Source organism: Martes martes (assembly GCF_963455335.1).
Source record: "Martes martes genome assembly, chromosome: 10".
NCBI lineage: Eukaryota > Metazoa > Chordata > Mammalia > Carnivora > Mustelidae > Martes > Martes martes.
Window position 1 is genome coordinate 99,088,249 of NC_137898.1, and position 17,952 is coordinate 99,106,200.

Here is a 17,952-nt window from a genome sequence, read left to right on the forward strand (position 1 = left end):
GTGGTCCTATCAGTATAAACTGTGCTTTTATACAGATTTAAAAACATGCATAATAGGGGTGCCTGGGTGGCTTGGTCGGTTCGACGTCTGCCTTCAGCTCAGGTCATGATCCCAGAGTCCTAGGATCAAGCCCCATGTCGGGCTGCTCAGTGGGAAGTCTGCTTCTCCCTCTGCTTCTCCCCCTACTTGTTCTCTCTCTCTGTCAAATAAATACATAAATAAATAATCTTTAAGAGAAAGAAGAAAACACCCCTAATAAAGTTTCACAAAGTTAATATGCATTGGAAGCACGTTGAGAACAGCAGAGAAAGGAACTCTGAAAATACACTCATCCAAAAAGCAACAGGACCACTGACAAAAATTCTCCAAATCAACTTTTTCAGAATTCAAAAAATTAAACAGAGGCTTGCCAAAACCCAGAGAGCACTTAGTGGAGAACAGTGTCAAAGCTCAGCAGGAACAGCCGACTTTGTGGCCTCAGTCCCATCCCCTTCTCTCTCCCCCGGCAGTAGCCCTGGAAACCCACAGCCTCGCAGCTAAGGGAACTGTGAAAACCAGCAGCCGCGCAGCCCCTGCAGGGGACAGACTGTTGCCGCGCCCAGCGTGAAAACCCTGTTCTCGGGTCTTCTCTTCCTATAACCGCGCGGAGCTCCCTGCACAAACAGACCTATAGCCAGCTTGCTTACAGAAAAACAGAGACAAATGGCCTATGTTTCGCATCACAGCTGCTGGAGCAACATGACGGCCGGGAGCTCACAAAAGGCTCACTCCTAAGCATGAAAGGAAAAGCTGAGGAAGTAGATGCTCCCTGAGAGGCTTTGATATGCTGTGAAATGGTCGGGGGACTCCACAAGGTCACACACGCAAGCACTGTGAGGATGCTCAGGAGAGAAGCGAGAAGGACCTCATCGCTCATGGCTGGGTCTGTGCAAGCAGGAACCGAAGGCGAAGGCAGAGCTGTAGGCTGCACCAGAGGCTGGCCCCCCACCCACGCTCCGAGGCCCTCAGCAGAGGCTACCAGTTGTATTGATTCAAAGCATTTAAGAAAAATCTCTATCTGATCATTAACTGACCACGAAACCTAATTATCAAACATTTCATACCATACACAATGAAGAACACAAACCCTACAAAATTAACGCAGGAAACTCACAGACAAAAAAACATAGGCAACAGCAGGAAAAGGCAACAAAAACCATTCTGGGAAGGGGCTACTCTGATACGAGCAGTTGCCACGTTATACCATCAAAAATGTCTGATTTTCAATAAAAGAATGACAAGATCAAGCAAACAGCAAAGTATGTTCCCTACACAGACACAGCTCTCTCTCTCTCTCTCGCTCTCTCTCTCTCTCACACACACACACACACAGAGTCAACAGAAACTGTTTTGAGGAAGGCCCAATATTGGACATACAGATGAAAAATTTAAATCCCCTATCATAAATATGCTTAAAAAATTAGAAGAAACTATGTCAGAAGAATTAAAGGAAAATATGAGAACACAGTCTCACCAAAGAGAGAATATCAATAAAGAAACAGAAATTTGTTCAGATACAAATTCTTGAGTGGGAAAGGACAATAAGTCACAAGAAAAAAATTACCAGAGGGGTTCAACGAGAGATTTGAACTGGCAGGAGAGAGGCAGTGGACCTGAAGACACATTAATTCTGATGAAAGACAGATGAAATCTGGAAACATTATACTAGGAAAGAAAACAGTTATAAAAGGTCACATGGTTTAAGATACTCTTTACATAAAATGTCCAGAACAGGCAATTCTAGGAGGCAGAAATAGGTTTGTGGTTGCCAGGAGCTGGGAGGGGAGGGGAACGGAATGGGGGTGTGGGGGCTGGAATTAGATAGGGGTAAGCATAAACAACTTTGTGAATAAGCTAACAACCAATGAGCTATATACCTTAAAAGGGTGAATTTTACGGCATAGGAATTATATTTTAATACAGGTGTTATAAAAATTTATATTAAATGTATTGGTATTATAGTTTTATTTATAATTTGTTGGGGTTTTATATTTATTTGTTGTTAATTATAATGTGTTTGAGTTTTATTGTTGCATATAAATTATATGCATTAAGCATCTATTTATACCTAGCTTTATGTTTACACACATTTAAGTAATGTTATGATTAAAAAACTTTGTTGGGACACCTGGGTAGCTCAGTCGGTTAGGCCACTGCCTTCAGCTCAGGTCATGATCCTTGAGCTGAAGGGGTCTTGGGATCGAGTCCCACATCAGGCTCCTTGCTCAGCAGGGAGCCTGCTTCCCTCTCTGCTTCTGCCTGCATTTGCTCTCTCTCTCTCTCTCTCTGAGAAATAAATAAATAAATAAATAAAATCTTTAAAAGAAAAAAAATTTGTCAATAGCTTGGTTTTGGTCAGCTATCCTAAAAAATCATGCTCCAACTGCGGTCAACTAACTTTTCATAGAGAAGCCCATAATCCTGAGATGATTACTAAATTTTCTTGTTATCTCTACCAACATCAGAGACCTTAAATGAGCATAATGAAGATTAGAAATTGGTTTTCAATAGTGGTTGGTTGGTCAGAATAGCAAAAGTACAAATGAGCTCTCTGGGGAGATCAGTGGCATGCAAGATATCTGAAGTGGCCATTATATCCTAAAGATAATACTCGGGCATGAACAGCACATAACAATTTAAGGAGGCCTGTAACCTGAACTTTTAGGGGTAATACCCACGACTTATCAAGCTTTTACATGAGAGGATTCTGGTTGCCTGATGCCAACTCAAAGGGTAAAAGCATCTTGCCTCTACAACAGGGTTGGTTGTCTATAAAGATCCATACAGAAACATTTTAGAGTTTGTGAGCCATCCTGCCTCCATGCAACTATTCAGTTCTGCCACTGTAACATGAAAGCATTGATTGACAACATGTAAGCAAATGAGCATAGCTGTTTCAATAAAACTTTATTAACAAAAACAAGTGAAGGGCCATAGTTTGCCAATCTCTGCTCTAGAACATTGTGCCTGGATCACCTAGAACAAGAGAGGAGATGCCATCAAGCCCAACATTAGGTCTTTGCTTACTGATACACATTTGTGCCAGAAAAGTGTGGACCTGGCTTTCATGATAAGCTGATGGTGAAGCTACAGACTCACTTCTCTCCAACATTTTGGCAACTACTGCTATACACCAAAAAGAACCTAACAGCTCTCTATTGCCAAGTTAACGAATCAATGTTGGTCCAGTCTGCAGAAGTGCCTCGTTGCTGCCTTAATGGCCTATCATTCTCATGTAGACTATTAAGACAAGTTAAGTGAATTTCATGTCAAAAAACAAGGAATAAAAATTAAACTTGGGTTAAAAAATACATATATCAAAGGGGGAGGAGGGGCGCCCAAGCAGTTCAGTCGGTTGAACAACTGACTCCTGATTTCCGCTCGGGTCATCTCAGGGTCTTACAGTTAAGCCCCAGACTGGGCACTCTACTCCGCATGGATTATGCTTGAGAATTTCTCTCTCCCTCTCTCTCTCTAATAATTAAGTAAAATCTTTAAAAAAAAAAAAAAATCAAAGGGGCATCAGACACAAAGCACATACGAAATAAGAGCCAGGCTAACAGGGCACCGGGGGATCCTGAAGAGTCTGACCCCAGCTCCAGTCCAGAATCCAGATGGCCGTCCCCACGTGTTCTAAAAAGCTAACTTGCAAAGCACTGTAATCATTCACGGTACTGGAAAAAAACCAAAAGAGTTAATCACCCAAAACCAATTTTCTGTGGTTCTGCAATTAGCTCCTTGACTTTCCTAATTTGGTTTGAATCTGTTTAATATTAAGGTCACTCGGAATTCCCCAAACCCAGGCAGCCTGAGTGCTAAGCACACCCCAGATAAGAAGTTACACTTGCAAAAACCTCACGACACTCCCACGGATAGGGTTATCCAACCAAGGCCAATGTTGTTTATCCCTATGGCTCATCAGTCTAATGTAATAAAAAGGAAGAAATTAAAAGGGGGAAAACACTCATTTTACCATGCACTGCCAGTTGGGTCTCTTCCCTCATCAACCCATCCAATCTACAATGAGCCTATGATAACAGAACTATTATTAAAAGTTTCTGCATGGGTTTCTGGCTGCTGTGTGTGCATGTACACACGCATCCGTGTGTGTGTGTGTGTGTGTGTGTGTGTGTGTGTAAGAGAAAGAGAGAGAAAGTGATAGGCAAGGCAAGAAAGGAATGATGCAGCAAGAGACCTAACGCAAATAGCCTGACTGAAAAAAAACTACCATAATTACAGTGTCTTTAAAAAACATTTTGCAAAGTATATAATAGGGAACCCACCCACATCTTATCTTCTCTTCTCATCTCAACCTTACTCTCTGCTTTCTTCTCTGGGGAGGTCCTCTCTCTACCCTAGAATCCTACCAAAGGGAGTGGCCTGCTTCTGCCTGACCAACTACCCATCATATTATTTTAAGTGAGAATCTGGAGGAAAACATTACACCTGACTTTGGTCCCTAAGGTTAACGGTGATGGAAAGCAAAGCGTCTACCAGTTACCAGAGGCCATCTTCAGAGCCTGAGATCAAGGAGGGAATGGCCCCCATCAAGAAAATAAGCTATGGCACTCCAAGAAAGCGGCCCAACTTGCTCTCCTTGGGACGGTTTTTCCCTTTACACAGGGCAGTACAGCCATCCCTTGCAACTTGAGACAGTCGCAAGGCAAGCCCTGTTAAACAATCAAGTCTAGTTTTAAATGAGCAAACCCCCCCCAACCTTGTTCCAACATCTGGCTCCATCCAAAACATCAAATCAAGGGGAAGATTTTCCCAAAGGCTGAGAGTTAAGCTACTTACTGACAGCTGGAAGCTTAATCACTGCTTTTCTTAGAGCATTAACTCCCACTAGCCAATGACTACACATTCTATTAGCCATGGAAATTAACATGTGTCCAAAATTCCCAAAGACATTGGCCTAATCCGAAAGGAAATCGGGCGGTGAGATTAAAGCAAATTGCCACGGAGCCCTACCTCTCCTTTCTTTGCTCTCTTAATTGGGATTTCAAAGAAACACGTGTTTGACGAGGATGCTTGGCTACCAGGAAACATCCACATTCCAAGAGCCCAGAGACATCCCGAATGATTGTCTGAGCTTCTCCACACCGCTGACCTCCCGGGACCATCCAAGCCCCAAGGGAATGTCCGTCTATGTCCAGTGCCCCTCCGGCAAGCTCCCCGGGGCACCCTGATCCCGTCCCTGCACACACACGCTCACCGGCTCGATCACAGAACGCCAAACCTCGGAAAGGAAACTCGGGGAAAGGAGTTTCCACATTCCTCAGCGCCTTCAACTTACCACCACCTTCGTAGCAAACATGTACTTGTCCCGAAGCTGAAAGTCCTTCACTTCCTCCAGGATCACTTCCTGGTTCTCCCGGGACTGGAAGAAGTCCGTACTTCGGAAGACCGTAGAGTAGCCAGAGGGTTCGTGCCGTTCCACGTAGATGGTGTTTGGCTTGTCATAGGGATCGATACCCCTAGAGGAAAGAGAAAAGTTGCTATCATCGCCCCGTTTACGCAACGGGAGACACCGGGGTTCCGCCAGGCAGACAGCCGACGGGAACGGAGGGACACGATGGCGGGATCTAGAAATGATACGCTCCCGGCTACAAACAGAGCCCTGTGGTTGCTCCTCGGCTCAGTGCGGAGGCAAAGGGATCGCCCTTGGTCAAGTTCTGACGTTGTTACTGCTCTCTTCGAAGCGCCCTGGGTGTCCCTCAAGGGAAGCCTTGGCCAATGCTTGAGATGAGCAAAAAGAAGGAAAAGTAGAAAGCGGGGGTATTTCGGACCCGATAAGCATGGGACTGCTCGAGGCTGCCGGTGAGTTTCTGGCCTCAAGCTGTAAAGCTCAGAGAAGGAAGGAGCGTGTTTTCCCAGGCCTCTAGAAGAAACCCCATGAGGAACCACTGAGCCGGACCTTGTCAACGGGCCCTGCCCTTTCTATCCGTCCTGTGCCGCTGTTGCCGATCCGTGCAATCGGGACTCATCCTATCAGTACAGTCATGTTCTGTGAGGCTCCTTTGCAAACTTTCTCACACGTATTGATCTCCCTGATACCCTTCAGAAATTCAGAGCTCACTGCTCCCCCGCGCTCCCTGTGCTCCGTCAACAGAGCACCCGCCCCGCATGCACTCGGGAACTGCATGTCAAAATCCTGCTCTTCTGAGGTCATATTCAAGGCCCCTCTTCCAGGAAGCCCTCCCGCAAAGCTCTCCTCCCTTCTCCCAAGACCCACTGTGCACCCGCGCAGTGTCCAATTTCAACGTTACGTGAGTTTCAAACAAAGGTAGAACGCTGCTTGGGGTGGGTGGATTTTGGAATCACTCTCAAGACTTTATACAATGCTGCTTCTGATTCACAGTGATGCTTCTGATTCACTGTGTTCCTTTGTTCACCATAATGTGTCTGAGCCTCCCGGAGAGAGCAGAGATCCCTTCAAAGGCCACGTCTTATATTTCTTTTTGTCCTACTGGGCTCCCAGCTGACCTGAATCTTGCTGCCCTGAATCCACGAACCACAGTACAAAGGCTATTCCAAACGCAAAACTTAAGGCTGACTTGATCCAGCTCCCTCGAGAAGAGGCTCAGAACTGGGTTCCACCCCAAATAAGGCCCCCCAGCAACAGCTGGGAGGAGGACTACTCTGCCTCAGGTTCCCTAATGCTCAACGAGATACCAGGCCAGGTATACCACTCAGCACATGGGAAAAATCAGGAGCGCCTCCGAGGGAGGCTACAGGGATGACCCAAGGAAAAGCAGGACTCGCTTCTGGGTCTGTCTTGGCACGGTGCCATATGCATGATGGCTCTCAGGGTAAGGAAGGTGCGGATATAAAATTTCTGCAAAGATACACTGTCAAGAGCACAGAAGGGAGCGAGGGTGGGAAGGAGAAAAGAGGGGAGGAAGGAAGGAAGGAAAGAAGGAAGGGGGAGACACAAAATAGAAAACCAAACTTTGGTTTGGTTTTCTAAACCAAACCAAAATAGAAAACCAAAAACTTTGGCCCCACAATCTGGAGTCTTAGCAGGGCATTGGAGAAGCCAGCGGCCTTGGTCCTAGTGCAGGAGACAAGCGCTCGTCATCAGACTCCCCGTGTGCGTATGTGTGGGGGTGGTGGCATGTTCTCTTCTTTTCCACAATTAGAAGTACTGATTAAAGTACTTCCTCTACCCTAGAGGATATGCAAATTAAAACAAAGCTGCTGGGTATTTTTAAAAAGGCAGAGAGAAAGGGACCTTCGCTCAGATAATTTTGAGACTGAGCTCACCTCTGCTCTTCCTTTCCTAAACAAAACCGGTATCTAGAGACAGAAAGAGCTGTGACTTTCCTCCCAATTTTCTTCTGCGATTGCTACGTGGGCCTCCCCTTTCTGAGAGCCCCTCCACCTCCAAGCTCTGCTACTCCGCCGTCAATAGCCTTCCATGATTTTCGCTTCTCTTTGCCCTCGTTTGAAAATTCCAAGCCTTGCTCCATCTCTGAGCACAGTCCCCAGTCCTCACCTGGCCTCAGCTACAACCCTTCCGTGATGCTCCCCGGGGCATCCCTGAGTCCCACCCCCACAGCCCTTCCACGGTCCGGTCTTGCCGATCTCCAGCTCCGGATTCCATAGATCACTGGTTTTCTGGACTCCTGCTGCCCCGAGGCTGCCACGCATTATTGAATAAATGTATGCCATTATTCTCGGAGAGGTTAGATTTCACTCTCACTTATTATGGGAACTCCTAGGGGAAAAATCCTCCAAATGGCCTGAAATGCCCTGACACCAGACACATAATTATCTAAAATCAGCAAAGCCAGCCCTTTCCCCTAAGATATCTGCATATGTGCACGGAGGGAAAAAGTACAACATTCAAATTCCCAAGCGTGATATTCATCTACTCAGTCATCCTGCTGGATGACTGTGTGCCCTCTTAATATATGGTATATAAATAGAGAAAGGGTAATTTGTCCCCTTAAAACACAAATAAAACAAAAGGACGTTCTATGTACTCCTCAGGTAGAGGTTATACTTGGATAAGACTGTAGTCATAATTTCACTAAGACACCACAACCTCTGCCCAAGTTTAAAAAAAAAAAAAAGGATCAGAAACAGCTGCCCTCTTTGAAAAGGAAATCCAATGGAGCCTCAAGATACTCAGCTCTAAGACCCCTCCTTGTGCTCCCTCCATCTCTACTGTCCTCATTTACCAAGGAAGCAACACCAACTCAAAGACATTCCTCTGAAAACAGCTAAAAGAAGCACAGACAGTATGTACTACTGCATTTAATGAGCACTAAAAACCACATGGAAAACTCGAAACACCAATGATAAACTTAGAATTACAAATGAATATACACATGTGATATCTCATGTCACAGAGGCCTAACCTCAAATATGCAAAGAGTTCCTGGAAATCAATAAAAAGACTCACCATTCAATAAAAAAAGGGTCAAGGGTATGAAAGGATGTGTCATAAAAATAGAAATAAAAATGATGCTTAAGCAGTTAAAAGATGTTCAAACTCATTCATAATAAGAAAAACTCAAACTAAGACTATACTGAGATACTATGTCTTACCTGATGCATTGGCTGTGAAGAGAGGCACAGTTCTATGTTACTGAGATGAGAGCAAATTTTGACACTCTCCATAGATTTGGCAATCTCTACCAAAGTTACAATTTCAGTGCTTTATTCAGTGCCAAAACTGACCAAAACCCCTGCTTTGGTGGAGCTTTCATTCTACCAAAGAAAGAAAGACAAATAATAAGCCTAATAATCCCATATTAGAATGTGGTAAGTGCTATGTAAAAAAAGAACAGGTCACGGCACAGGAAATGACAGGGGGGTAGTCGCAATTTTAACAGGATCCTTAGGACAAGCCTCATTTAGAAAGTGTTATTGGAGCAGGCTTGAATGAGGTAAGGGAGTAAGCAATAAGTGTATCTTGAAGAAGAACAGTCTAGGCAGAGAAAAAGGCCCGGTGGTAGGAACGTGCTTGGAACTGATCTGAGAGAAGTGATGGCGCATATTAAAGCATTCAAAGCAGAGAGAGGAAGAACATGATCTGACCTGTTTTTACAAAGATCAGCCTGGCCATGTACTGAGAATTAACTGCAGAAGGACAGAAGTAACGGAAAGACCAGGCGGACAACTAACGAGGGACAGCAGTGGCTTGGAGTAAAGTCATGGCGGAGGAGTAGATCCTGGATATTAACCGAAGGTAGAGACAACAGGATTTCCTGATAGGTGGAAGGCGAAGCAGGAAACAAACATGAAATTCAGTGACAACTCCAAGTTCTCGGCCTGAGCAACGAGAAACTGAAATGGGGAAGGTTCCAGGGGGAGCTGACTGGGGGCAGGAAAGGTCAAGGGTCAATGTGGTAGGAATTATGTTTGCTGAGTGGGAAGGGGTCGAGTGACCCACTGACCCAGCATGTCTGCTCCTGAGCATCTGTCCTGCCTATTCGTCTGCACATGTCCAAGAGCACCTGCATCCTGTAACAGTGAAAGGCCAGAAGCAAGGAAGACTAGCAAAACCGTCCGTCTTCAAGGCCAGCCCTGCTAACTTCTCTCTCCTGCTCAGAACCCCAACAGGGGCTCCCCGCTGCTTTCGGAATTCAGTTCAGATTCCTTTACCAAGCACTGCGGTTTCAGATACCAGTGTCCCTTCCCAGACGTCACCCAACACACTGTCCAGAAGTTAGACTCCCTGTTCCCCACCCAAGTGCCACAGGGACCCATCTCTGCCTTTGGCCACTCTGTTTCTGTCTGGCATCCCTGCCCCACACACCTCCAGGCCCCTCCTGGGACCTCCGGCCTCTTGCACATGTCTTGGCTCCTAAGCAACCTCCTCCATGGACCGTCTGGGACCCTCCCGTCTGGAAAGACTACGTCCCCCCTCTGGCTTCTCCCGCTTACGTCTGTGACTTCTGTGCTCTTCCAGGATGCGTGTTATGTGCATGAAATGCCTTTTCTTACCTCGTCAGCTACAGTCTCCTTAATAACTATATCCATAAATTATTCAACTTCTTCTACCCTAAAGCATCTAGCATGTTTTATATTCAGCAGACATCCAAAGAAAATACGTTATGAATGAACAAGTGAATGAATGTTATACAGAGAAAAATCCCACTTCTGTTATCATGCTCGAAGAGTGAAGGTCTTTAGAAATTCTAATCCACGCAAGTGCCCCAAGACTCCCCTGGGTTCCCCGACGGATTGAAAAATGCAAAAGCTCCATCACTTCTCTCACAAATAACCTTCCTTTCTCATCCCCCACTGCCCTGCGCAGTGAGTGTGTTGTACTCGAAGCTCTAATTCCCAGGTCTAAAATGTGCTTTTCCGAACCACCTGCTCCACATTTCAGGTGAGGGCAGGTCTGTCCTCCAGAAAGGAGCTAGATCTGGAGAAAGGTGATTACATAATTCAAACTTCTTAGATGGATGACTTACCAAGAAAAGGACTTCACGTGTTCCTGAATCAGGATCCAGGTCTGGCCAAAATCGTCTGACTTCCACAGCTGCAAAGACCAAAAGGACAAGAAGGGATCAAGATGCAGGGATGCCTGAGTGGCTCCGTTTTCTGACTTTAGCTCACGGCATGATCCTGGGTCTTGGGTTCGAGTCCCGCATCAGGCTCCCTGCTAATCAGGGAGCCTGCTTCTCCCTCTGCCAGCCACTCCCCCTACTTGTGCATGCTCGCCCTTGTGCTCTCTCTCTTTGACAAATAAATAAATAAAATCTTAAAAAAAAAAAAAAGATGAAGAAGAAGAAAAAGAAGCAAGAGGCAGGCATAACCTGAACGGCAAGGCCATCAGGCCCCACCATAAATACACAGTCTACGAAGGCTGGCCGGGAGATCCGCAAGGCCAGCTTGGTTACTCCAAATCCGAACAAGAGCTAGGGAGGTAGGGGGAGGCAAGAGCTGTACCTTCCTGTTCCTCTCTGCAGTGACTAAGGCCTTAAGAACAGCCATAAGGAAAAATGAGTGGGGGTTGTCTTCCATTTACGGATCCTCTGAAATTACAGTTTACTCAACACCAGCCATCAGGGGTAGTAAAAACAAAAGGATTACACTCTGTACTTTCCTGCTTTTCCTTAAAAACTCGTAATGGCCCACAGTGATTAAAGGTGAACAGAGGGGACCCTGGCTAAGTGCAGAGGCAAAGAGCACCAAGGGGAACCCACTTGAGTACAAACGACACGGCCGAGAGTGGTGAACTTGCTGGTTTTGCCAAAGCCCCTGAACTCCCAAACACAGCACCTGAGCATTCCTCCGGCCCTAGCGACCACATATGAAGCAGCAGAAGACTAAAAATAACATTAATCCACCTACATGGTAAACTGACCCAGCCCGTACTTAGGTTACTCCCTAAGGCAAGGGAAGGTAAACAGATCATGTTTTGGTTAAACAACCTGTGAAGAAAAAGAAACTTTCCAAGGTTTCTCGGATCCAAGCCGTTCAAAACTCATCATGAATCCAATCCTACAGGGTCTGCCACTTTCGTGGGATTACACCAGACCAACAGCCTCGATTCGACAAGTTTCAACCTTGAGATATAAACCCTACTTGGGCTTTCTCCCCATCTGACTCTCCTTCAAATCCAAATTAAAGGAGAAAAATACATATATTTGTATTATAGGTGCACACACATACACACGTAGGGAAAAAATTAAAGTTAATGGTAATTTCAAATAAATGGTACAAAAGCAGTGAGTTTAAGGTGGGGGATGGGAAAGGTAGAACAGAAATTCAAGAAAAAGTCCCAGCAGAGCCCAGATTCGAGGCTTCCTTAGCTGGCTCTCTCTGATTAATTTCCAGAGCTTCGAGGCAGCCTCAAACCCACAAAGGTCCATCGATACCGAGAAGGGCATGGCGTTTGGCTACGAGGGCCTGCAGAGCACCGGGCATTGCCCCAGGGAGCTGGGAGGCAGACAGAGAGGGCCAGGGAGAGACACTTCCCTCAGGCATGGGAAGTCAACTAGCGCAAAGGTTAGCTTGGCAGAGGAAGAGGGAGGGCGGGGGGGGGGGGGGGGGGGGGAGTTCACTCAGAAGACACACAACCCACAAGGGCAGGAACAGAAAACCAGAGAAGCTGGGTTCCAGAAGCTCCCTTACCTGCTTGTTGGGGTGAGACCTGTCAAAGCCCAGGAGAAGGTTGGAGGCCTTGCTGTGCAGGAGGAGATCGGCTGCCCGGAATGGGATGGAAAAGCCTTGGAGAGTGTTGCAGAAGTCAAACGTGATCCAGAGGTACTGGGCATAAGCATCTGCAAAGATGTACTGCAAGAGAAAAAAGGCAAGCTCAGAGCGGGGCTCTGCCAGGGCCGCCCGACACCCTGTCCCCAGCGGTGTGTGCAGGGTCGGGGGGCTGCAGGGGCCCGCACCTGGCCTCCTCCCCATCTGCCGGCCGGGAGGAGATGCTGGCACACACCAAGCAAGGCTCGGGGAAGGAAAGGGTGCAGGAGAGGCTCCCCCATCACCAGCTCAGCAAGCTACTCGAGCCTGTTTTTTCCTTGAACTGACCTGGCCATTCCCACCCTCTGGCAGGTCCCTGAGGCACCATCAGAGGGCAGCGGGGACCCAGAAGGCCTGCTCTTCTGCACACAGATAACCCTGCTTCTCTCCCTCCATCCTCTGAGCAGCTACGGAAGTCCCTATAATCACACCCATCTAGGAGGATTAGCTCCTTCTTCTGGCCACCAGGCCAGGGGACAGGGCAGCTCCAAGGACCAAGTTGCCGGAGGGACCGGCCGCCTCACTTGGGGGCATGGCAGGGAAAGCTCTGGCAAGCAGGGCCTTCACCTGACGTCGCCCTGCCCAGGTGGGCGGCTCTGAACAAGTAGGACCGCACGGTGACTGCCAGCCTAGAGGGTTCTCCAGGACAAAGAATCACGGCAGTTCAATTTCACAAACATGCGTGGGCTAGTCCCCGTGGACCGGATGCTGAGGGCGCCATGGTGAAAACCCAGAATCCTCGCAGTCTCGCATGCGAGAAAGACAGACGTGACCGTGGGTGACTGTAACTCGGGGGAAAGTGAGATTCTGCAGGGAACCACAGACAGAGTCCCGTGAGAGCGCACGGTCCAGAGGAGTCCCAGTTTGGGAGCTCAGAAGGGACTCAGGGAAGATCTGGCCCTTGGAGGGCAGGCAAGACTTCCAGAGGGATAGAACGTCCCGAGTTGAGGGCAGTATGAGTTCGGGAACACAGGGGACAAAAGGAGAGCACGGATTTGAGGACGGCCAGGAGGGCCTGCGGGAAATGTCTACAGAGCACAGAGGGCAGCAGGCCTGGAACGCACAGGAGAGGTGGGAAGGGCAGCCCCCTGCTCCTGGAAGGGCACGGGCAGCTCAGTGGCTGACCGTGGCCAGAGCAAGGGGGACCCAGCTCCCAGCGCCAACCAGCCCCTGAAGTCCCAGAAATCGACAATCCAAAGGAATCTGTCCCAGCACACTTCCCCTCACTGACTGCAGCTGACCCCGATCAATCTTCTGCTCAGAATCCTTTCGGCACGAGCAGCAAAGGCATGTCCTAATACTCCGAGCCGGTCTGCACGCTGCGTGCAAGTGTTCTCGCTCCTCCGCCCTTGGCTTTTCCCTCCCCGATTCCCAGGAGTGCATTCTATGTGTTCTTTCTCTCGTGTTCCTTCCACGGCCTCTAACACCAAACTCCAAACTCCGTCGGAGCCTCATTAAATCTAACCATAAAGGCAAGCGAATGTTTTGAAAGCATAAACGACCACAAGCCAATGCAATGTTGTAAAAACAATTATGATCCTTAAAGGACCATCATCATTTCTGGCATAAGAGGCGTTCCCTAGAAATGCCGGAGCCCCTTTTCCTGCTCCGAAACCAGCTCTGTTACTAGGGAACAGAGTGCTCTCAGTTTAGAAAGATTTCTCCAGAAACCTATTCCATCGTTTCTAGGGGTTTCACATTTGAATATATAAAAATCATGAAGCCGGTTATAAAACGTATTATCTGTCATTCATGATGATAGCTCAATGTGTCCAGAACAGGGGCGCCTGGCTGGCCCAGGCGGTGGAGCCCGCGACTCTTGATCTTGGGGTTGCGAGTTTGAGCCCCACGTTGGGCACAGAGTTTATCAGAAAAAGGAATGTGTCACGAGCACGTACTGTGTGCTGGGCACTGAGCAGACAAGCTGTGCCTGCCTCAGCTCACGCTCATCCTAGGCTCACTCCATCCTTCCGGTACTCACAGCCAGGCCCTCCTTTGGGTACAATCTTATCCTCCTTCACTAACCAGGACGCTGGAGTGCAGAGAGGTTAACCGGCCAAGGTGAGCCAGGAAGCAGCATCTACAGCTGTGTCTGGCCGGTTCGGAGCCCAACCCTTCACGGTTCACCCAATCTTTTCTTCTCTCCTCCAACAAAGAGGCAGAACTTGCGGAATTTCATGCCTAGGTGTCACCCTGTGCCCCCGGGCTCATCCACATGCCTCCCTCTCTCAGTCAGCTCCCCGAGCTTGTAGAGGCAGCTCCCTCCCTGGCCTTGGGCAACGCCATCTCATGCCAAGCCTCCGAGCCCCGCACCTGACGGGCCCGTCCTTGACTCTCCTCTGGCTCCTTCTTTGTCCGCCTCCACTCCCCACCCTCGCATAACCTCACCGCTCTTCCGTCCTCTGCTGCAAACCTGCTCCATTGTCCACAGGCCTCATGCAGCTTCAACTACCACCGCCGAGATCAGGCATGTTAGGACATTTAATCTACAGTCTGACCCTGACTTCGGACCTGACCCTCCTCAGCATCTCCCCTCTGATGCACTGAAGAGACTCACTATATCCACAATGGAGTCCTCTGATGCCACCCCGCCATGCCCCAAGCTCTACCCCTGCTCCCGGCCTGAGTCCTCACAATGAGAGCTGGGATTTCGCTCCAGTGTCTGGCCTCGTCCCCATGCCCCATCAGATACCCACCCAGTTATGTTTTCCTCTTCATATCTCTGCTCTCCTTCGCAGCCCCAGTGCTACCCATGTTGTGAATTCCCTGCTAGAGCCTGTGGTCAAACTGGGGCCGGGTGCTGGGCTTTTTAGGCCCCCTTGTGCCATCCCAGGCTTGGCAGGGTGTGAACTGCTCAAGAGGGTGATAAGAACTTTGGCTGAGGAACCGGGCAGCGTCATGTCTATATTACCATGACCCCCTCATGACTTCCTGACCCCTCTCTTATCTTTCCGCGTTCCGATTCATCCTGCCCCTTGCCAGGACACACGTTTCCCTAAAAGACTCTATGTACAATGAGTCCCCTACTCAAAGATCCTTCCACGGCTCCCACAGTCTTCGAGGAAAAAAGCAAACTCCTCCATCTTCAGCTGGGGGCCTGACTCATATCTCAAAGAGCCCCAGGGCCAACCCTCCATGCCTGAGAAGTGAGTCTCCCCCCTGCCTATACAGAAACCACAGGCACCTTGACATTGCCCATGGCCTCCTCCCCCTCAAGGACTCCCACCAACTCTGCTCAGCTACCGGAATGACACCCGTCCTTGAAGCTCCATTTCCGATCCCAAGTACCCCGTGAAGCCTTTCCTCCTCCGACCTGACCTCACTCAATCCCCAGCCCTCCCCCTGCGCCGTGACTTCCCACCATCATGGAGGCATGCTGTGACGTAACTGTGCCACATGAGCACAGGACAGGAGGTACAGCGTGTCCACTCTGCCTTGAGGTCCCCAGACTGCCTGCCGTCCAGTCTCCTCAAGGCCAGCCCCAAAGATGTGCCAGCAGAGCCGACCTACCGGGTGCTTCCTAGACTGTGTGATGTCAGAAGTGCCCTCAGACACACCCACCTCTCCCACCCTGTTTGCAATCATGCAATGTTCAGCTTTGGGCTTAAGATGATGTTTCCTCTGAAAACACAAATACCTCTAGAAGCATAACATAAGCTACAGAACACACATCCATGTTCGTGTTAAGTGATTCTCTCCAGGTCTCAGTGGGGGAACCAGGAGCATGACGACATGGGAAGAGGAGGCAATGAAGGAATGTATCTCCAGAAGACGAGAATGAAGGGAAAGACAAGAAGACCACCTCTCAACGTTGGGAAGCCTAGCTGCACACTCTGGGGCTTTCTGGAAGGAGCCCCAGACGTACTGCTTGGCTGACCTCAGGTGCGTCGTGGGGCCAGGAGCACTGCCAGGAGGCCCAGGCTGCGCACTGCTTCAGGGAAGGTGGCACGCAAGGCTGAGAAGAAGGAAGTGGGGCTGCTGGCAGGTGCAAAAATAGACCCGAACCCTCGCATGACCCCACAGCCACTCCATTTCCATCACAAAGCAAAACCACTAGAGCAGAGCTTACTTGCCCAACCAGCTCTCCCCTTCCCCTTCCACAGGTATAACCCCCTCAGGGTTCCACGGGGCCCTCGCGTGACATCCTCGCCTATCCAGGCCGCTGCCCACAGTCATTTCAACCATTTCAACTGCTCCCTGACCACACCCTCAGGTCCGCACACAGGGGATGGGCCCGGGCCCGGCGGGCCTGGTGGTGTCGACAGCGAGGCACCTAGCCTGTGTGATTTTTCTCAGGAAGTGGCAGGTCTCGTGAGGCAATGCGCCTTCCAAGGCAAAAGTAACAGAAGTAACCGGCACAGTGAGAGTCACAGTTTCCTTCCTGAGAAGCTGGGGAGGGGTAACGACTTTCTTTGGAGAACTAGAAACTCAGCAGAGAAGGCTGCCTCTCTAACCCCACTCAGTCTGCTCCAGGCCTGTGCCCCACCTGTCGCGAGGTTTTCCAAGAAGGCGGCTCCTCTTTTACCTCCCCACGGGCTCCAAAGTAGGTCCATCTCTCCAATGAGAAGCCCAAGACGTCCCACCTCCCGCATCGGGAGGGCCCAGGCTGAAGGCATGCCCTGGCCTTCTAGCACCCCAAACTCCTTGACAACCACGCCTGGTGTTCTCTTCTTGCGTGCCCCAGTGCCCTTGCTCCTTCTCCACACCTAATGCTCCAAAAGCCCCTCTCCCCCCTGCACAAACCCGCTCGCAAGCCCAGAACATCGTCTTTCCTGTCTTCTGACTACTCAGACGTGGATGTGGGCCCAGCAACTGCTCACCACAACCCATGACAAGCAGGAAGGAAGTCAGAACCTGCTTGCAGACATCTGTGCCCTTGTGGTAGGAGGTGAAGGCGGGGGGCAGAGGGAGCTGAAAAAGAAGATTCCAAGGGGACCACAGGGTGGTCCCAAGGCCACAACTGCAATACGAGTTAGCTCTGGGACAGCGTGTAAAGATAAGGATAATAATAGCCAACAGGTACATCCTGGCAAGGTGAGTCACCCGAGCGTTATCTGCTGCTTGCAAGGCAGGAGGCATACAGATCTCTCCAGGGGAGATGGGGCAAAGCCAGCAACCTAGACCCTGGGGCAGGGAGCCTCACCTCTCGGAAGCCAAGAGCACACCGGGCAGCAGGGTCCACCTAACTCTGGGAGCGCGAAGTCCCAGGCCTGCCCGACCAAGCGCAGCGGGAGAAGCCGGTGCAGATGGCTGGCAATCGTGTCCCCAGAGCCAAATCCCTCCAATACCTCTTCCTTGTTTTTCATTGTGGAGTGAGTTAGGGGAGTGAGGGCGGGGAGCTGTTCCTAACTGCTGCTCTGCTTTGAGATCATCAGGCAGGGCTAATATTAACCAGCGTGTACCAGTAGTAGTTAGTTATTCGAGTCTAAAAAAAAATTGTTTCTATACCCGTTAGTAAATAGCAGCTTCCTTGAAACCCAAGAGAGGCCCCTCCTAAGCACCCCCGGCCTGGTCCCTTCCCCAGGGCCTGTCCACCATCCAGCAACTTAAAAGGTTAACGTCCGGCCAGGCAGGGTGGCCTTCAGGACCCAGCTCCCTGTGGACGGGCTCTGTCCCGATCGGCCGGTGCCACTCCAGCGGCTAAAGATTTTGAATACAGGCAACCCGAGAAGCCAGTGTTGGGGGGCACCTGGCCAGAAG

The 17,952-nt window shown here is 49.4% G+C and overlaps 1 protein-coding gene across 1 annotated transcript in view; it reads right to left on the reverse strand.

The window, feature by feature from the left end:
- Positions 1 to 17,952, reverse strand: part of SORL1 (sortilin related receptor 1) — a 147,618-nt gene that overhangs the window by 107,348 nt on the left and 22,318 nt on the right. Inside the window, exons 4-6 of the mRNA XM_080817047.1 lie at positions 12,136 to 12,297; positions 10,470 to 10,537; positions 5,336 to 5,516 (exon numbers count right to left, since the gene is read on the reverse strand). Of these exons, the coding sequence (XP_080673173.1) occupies positions 5,336 to 5,516; positions 10,470 to 10,537; positions 12,136 to 12,297 (411 nt within the window). The remainder of the gene's footprint in view (positions 1 to 5,335; positions 5,517 to 10,469; positions 10,538 to 12,135; positions 12,298 to 17,952) is intronic.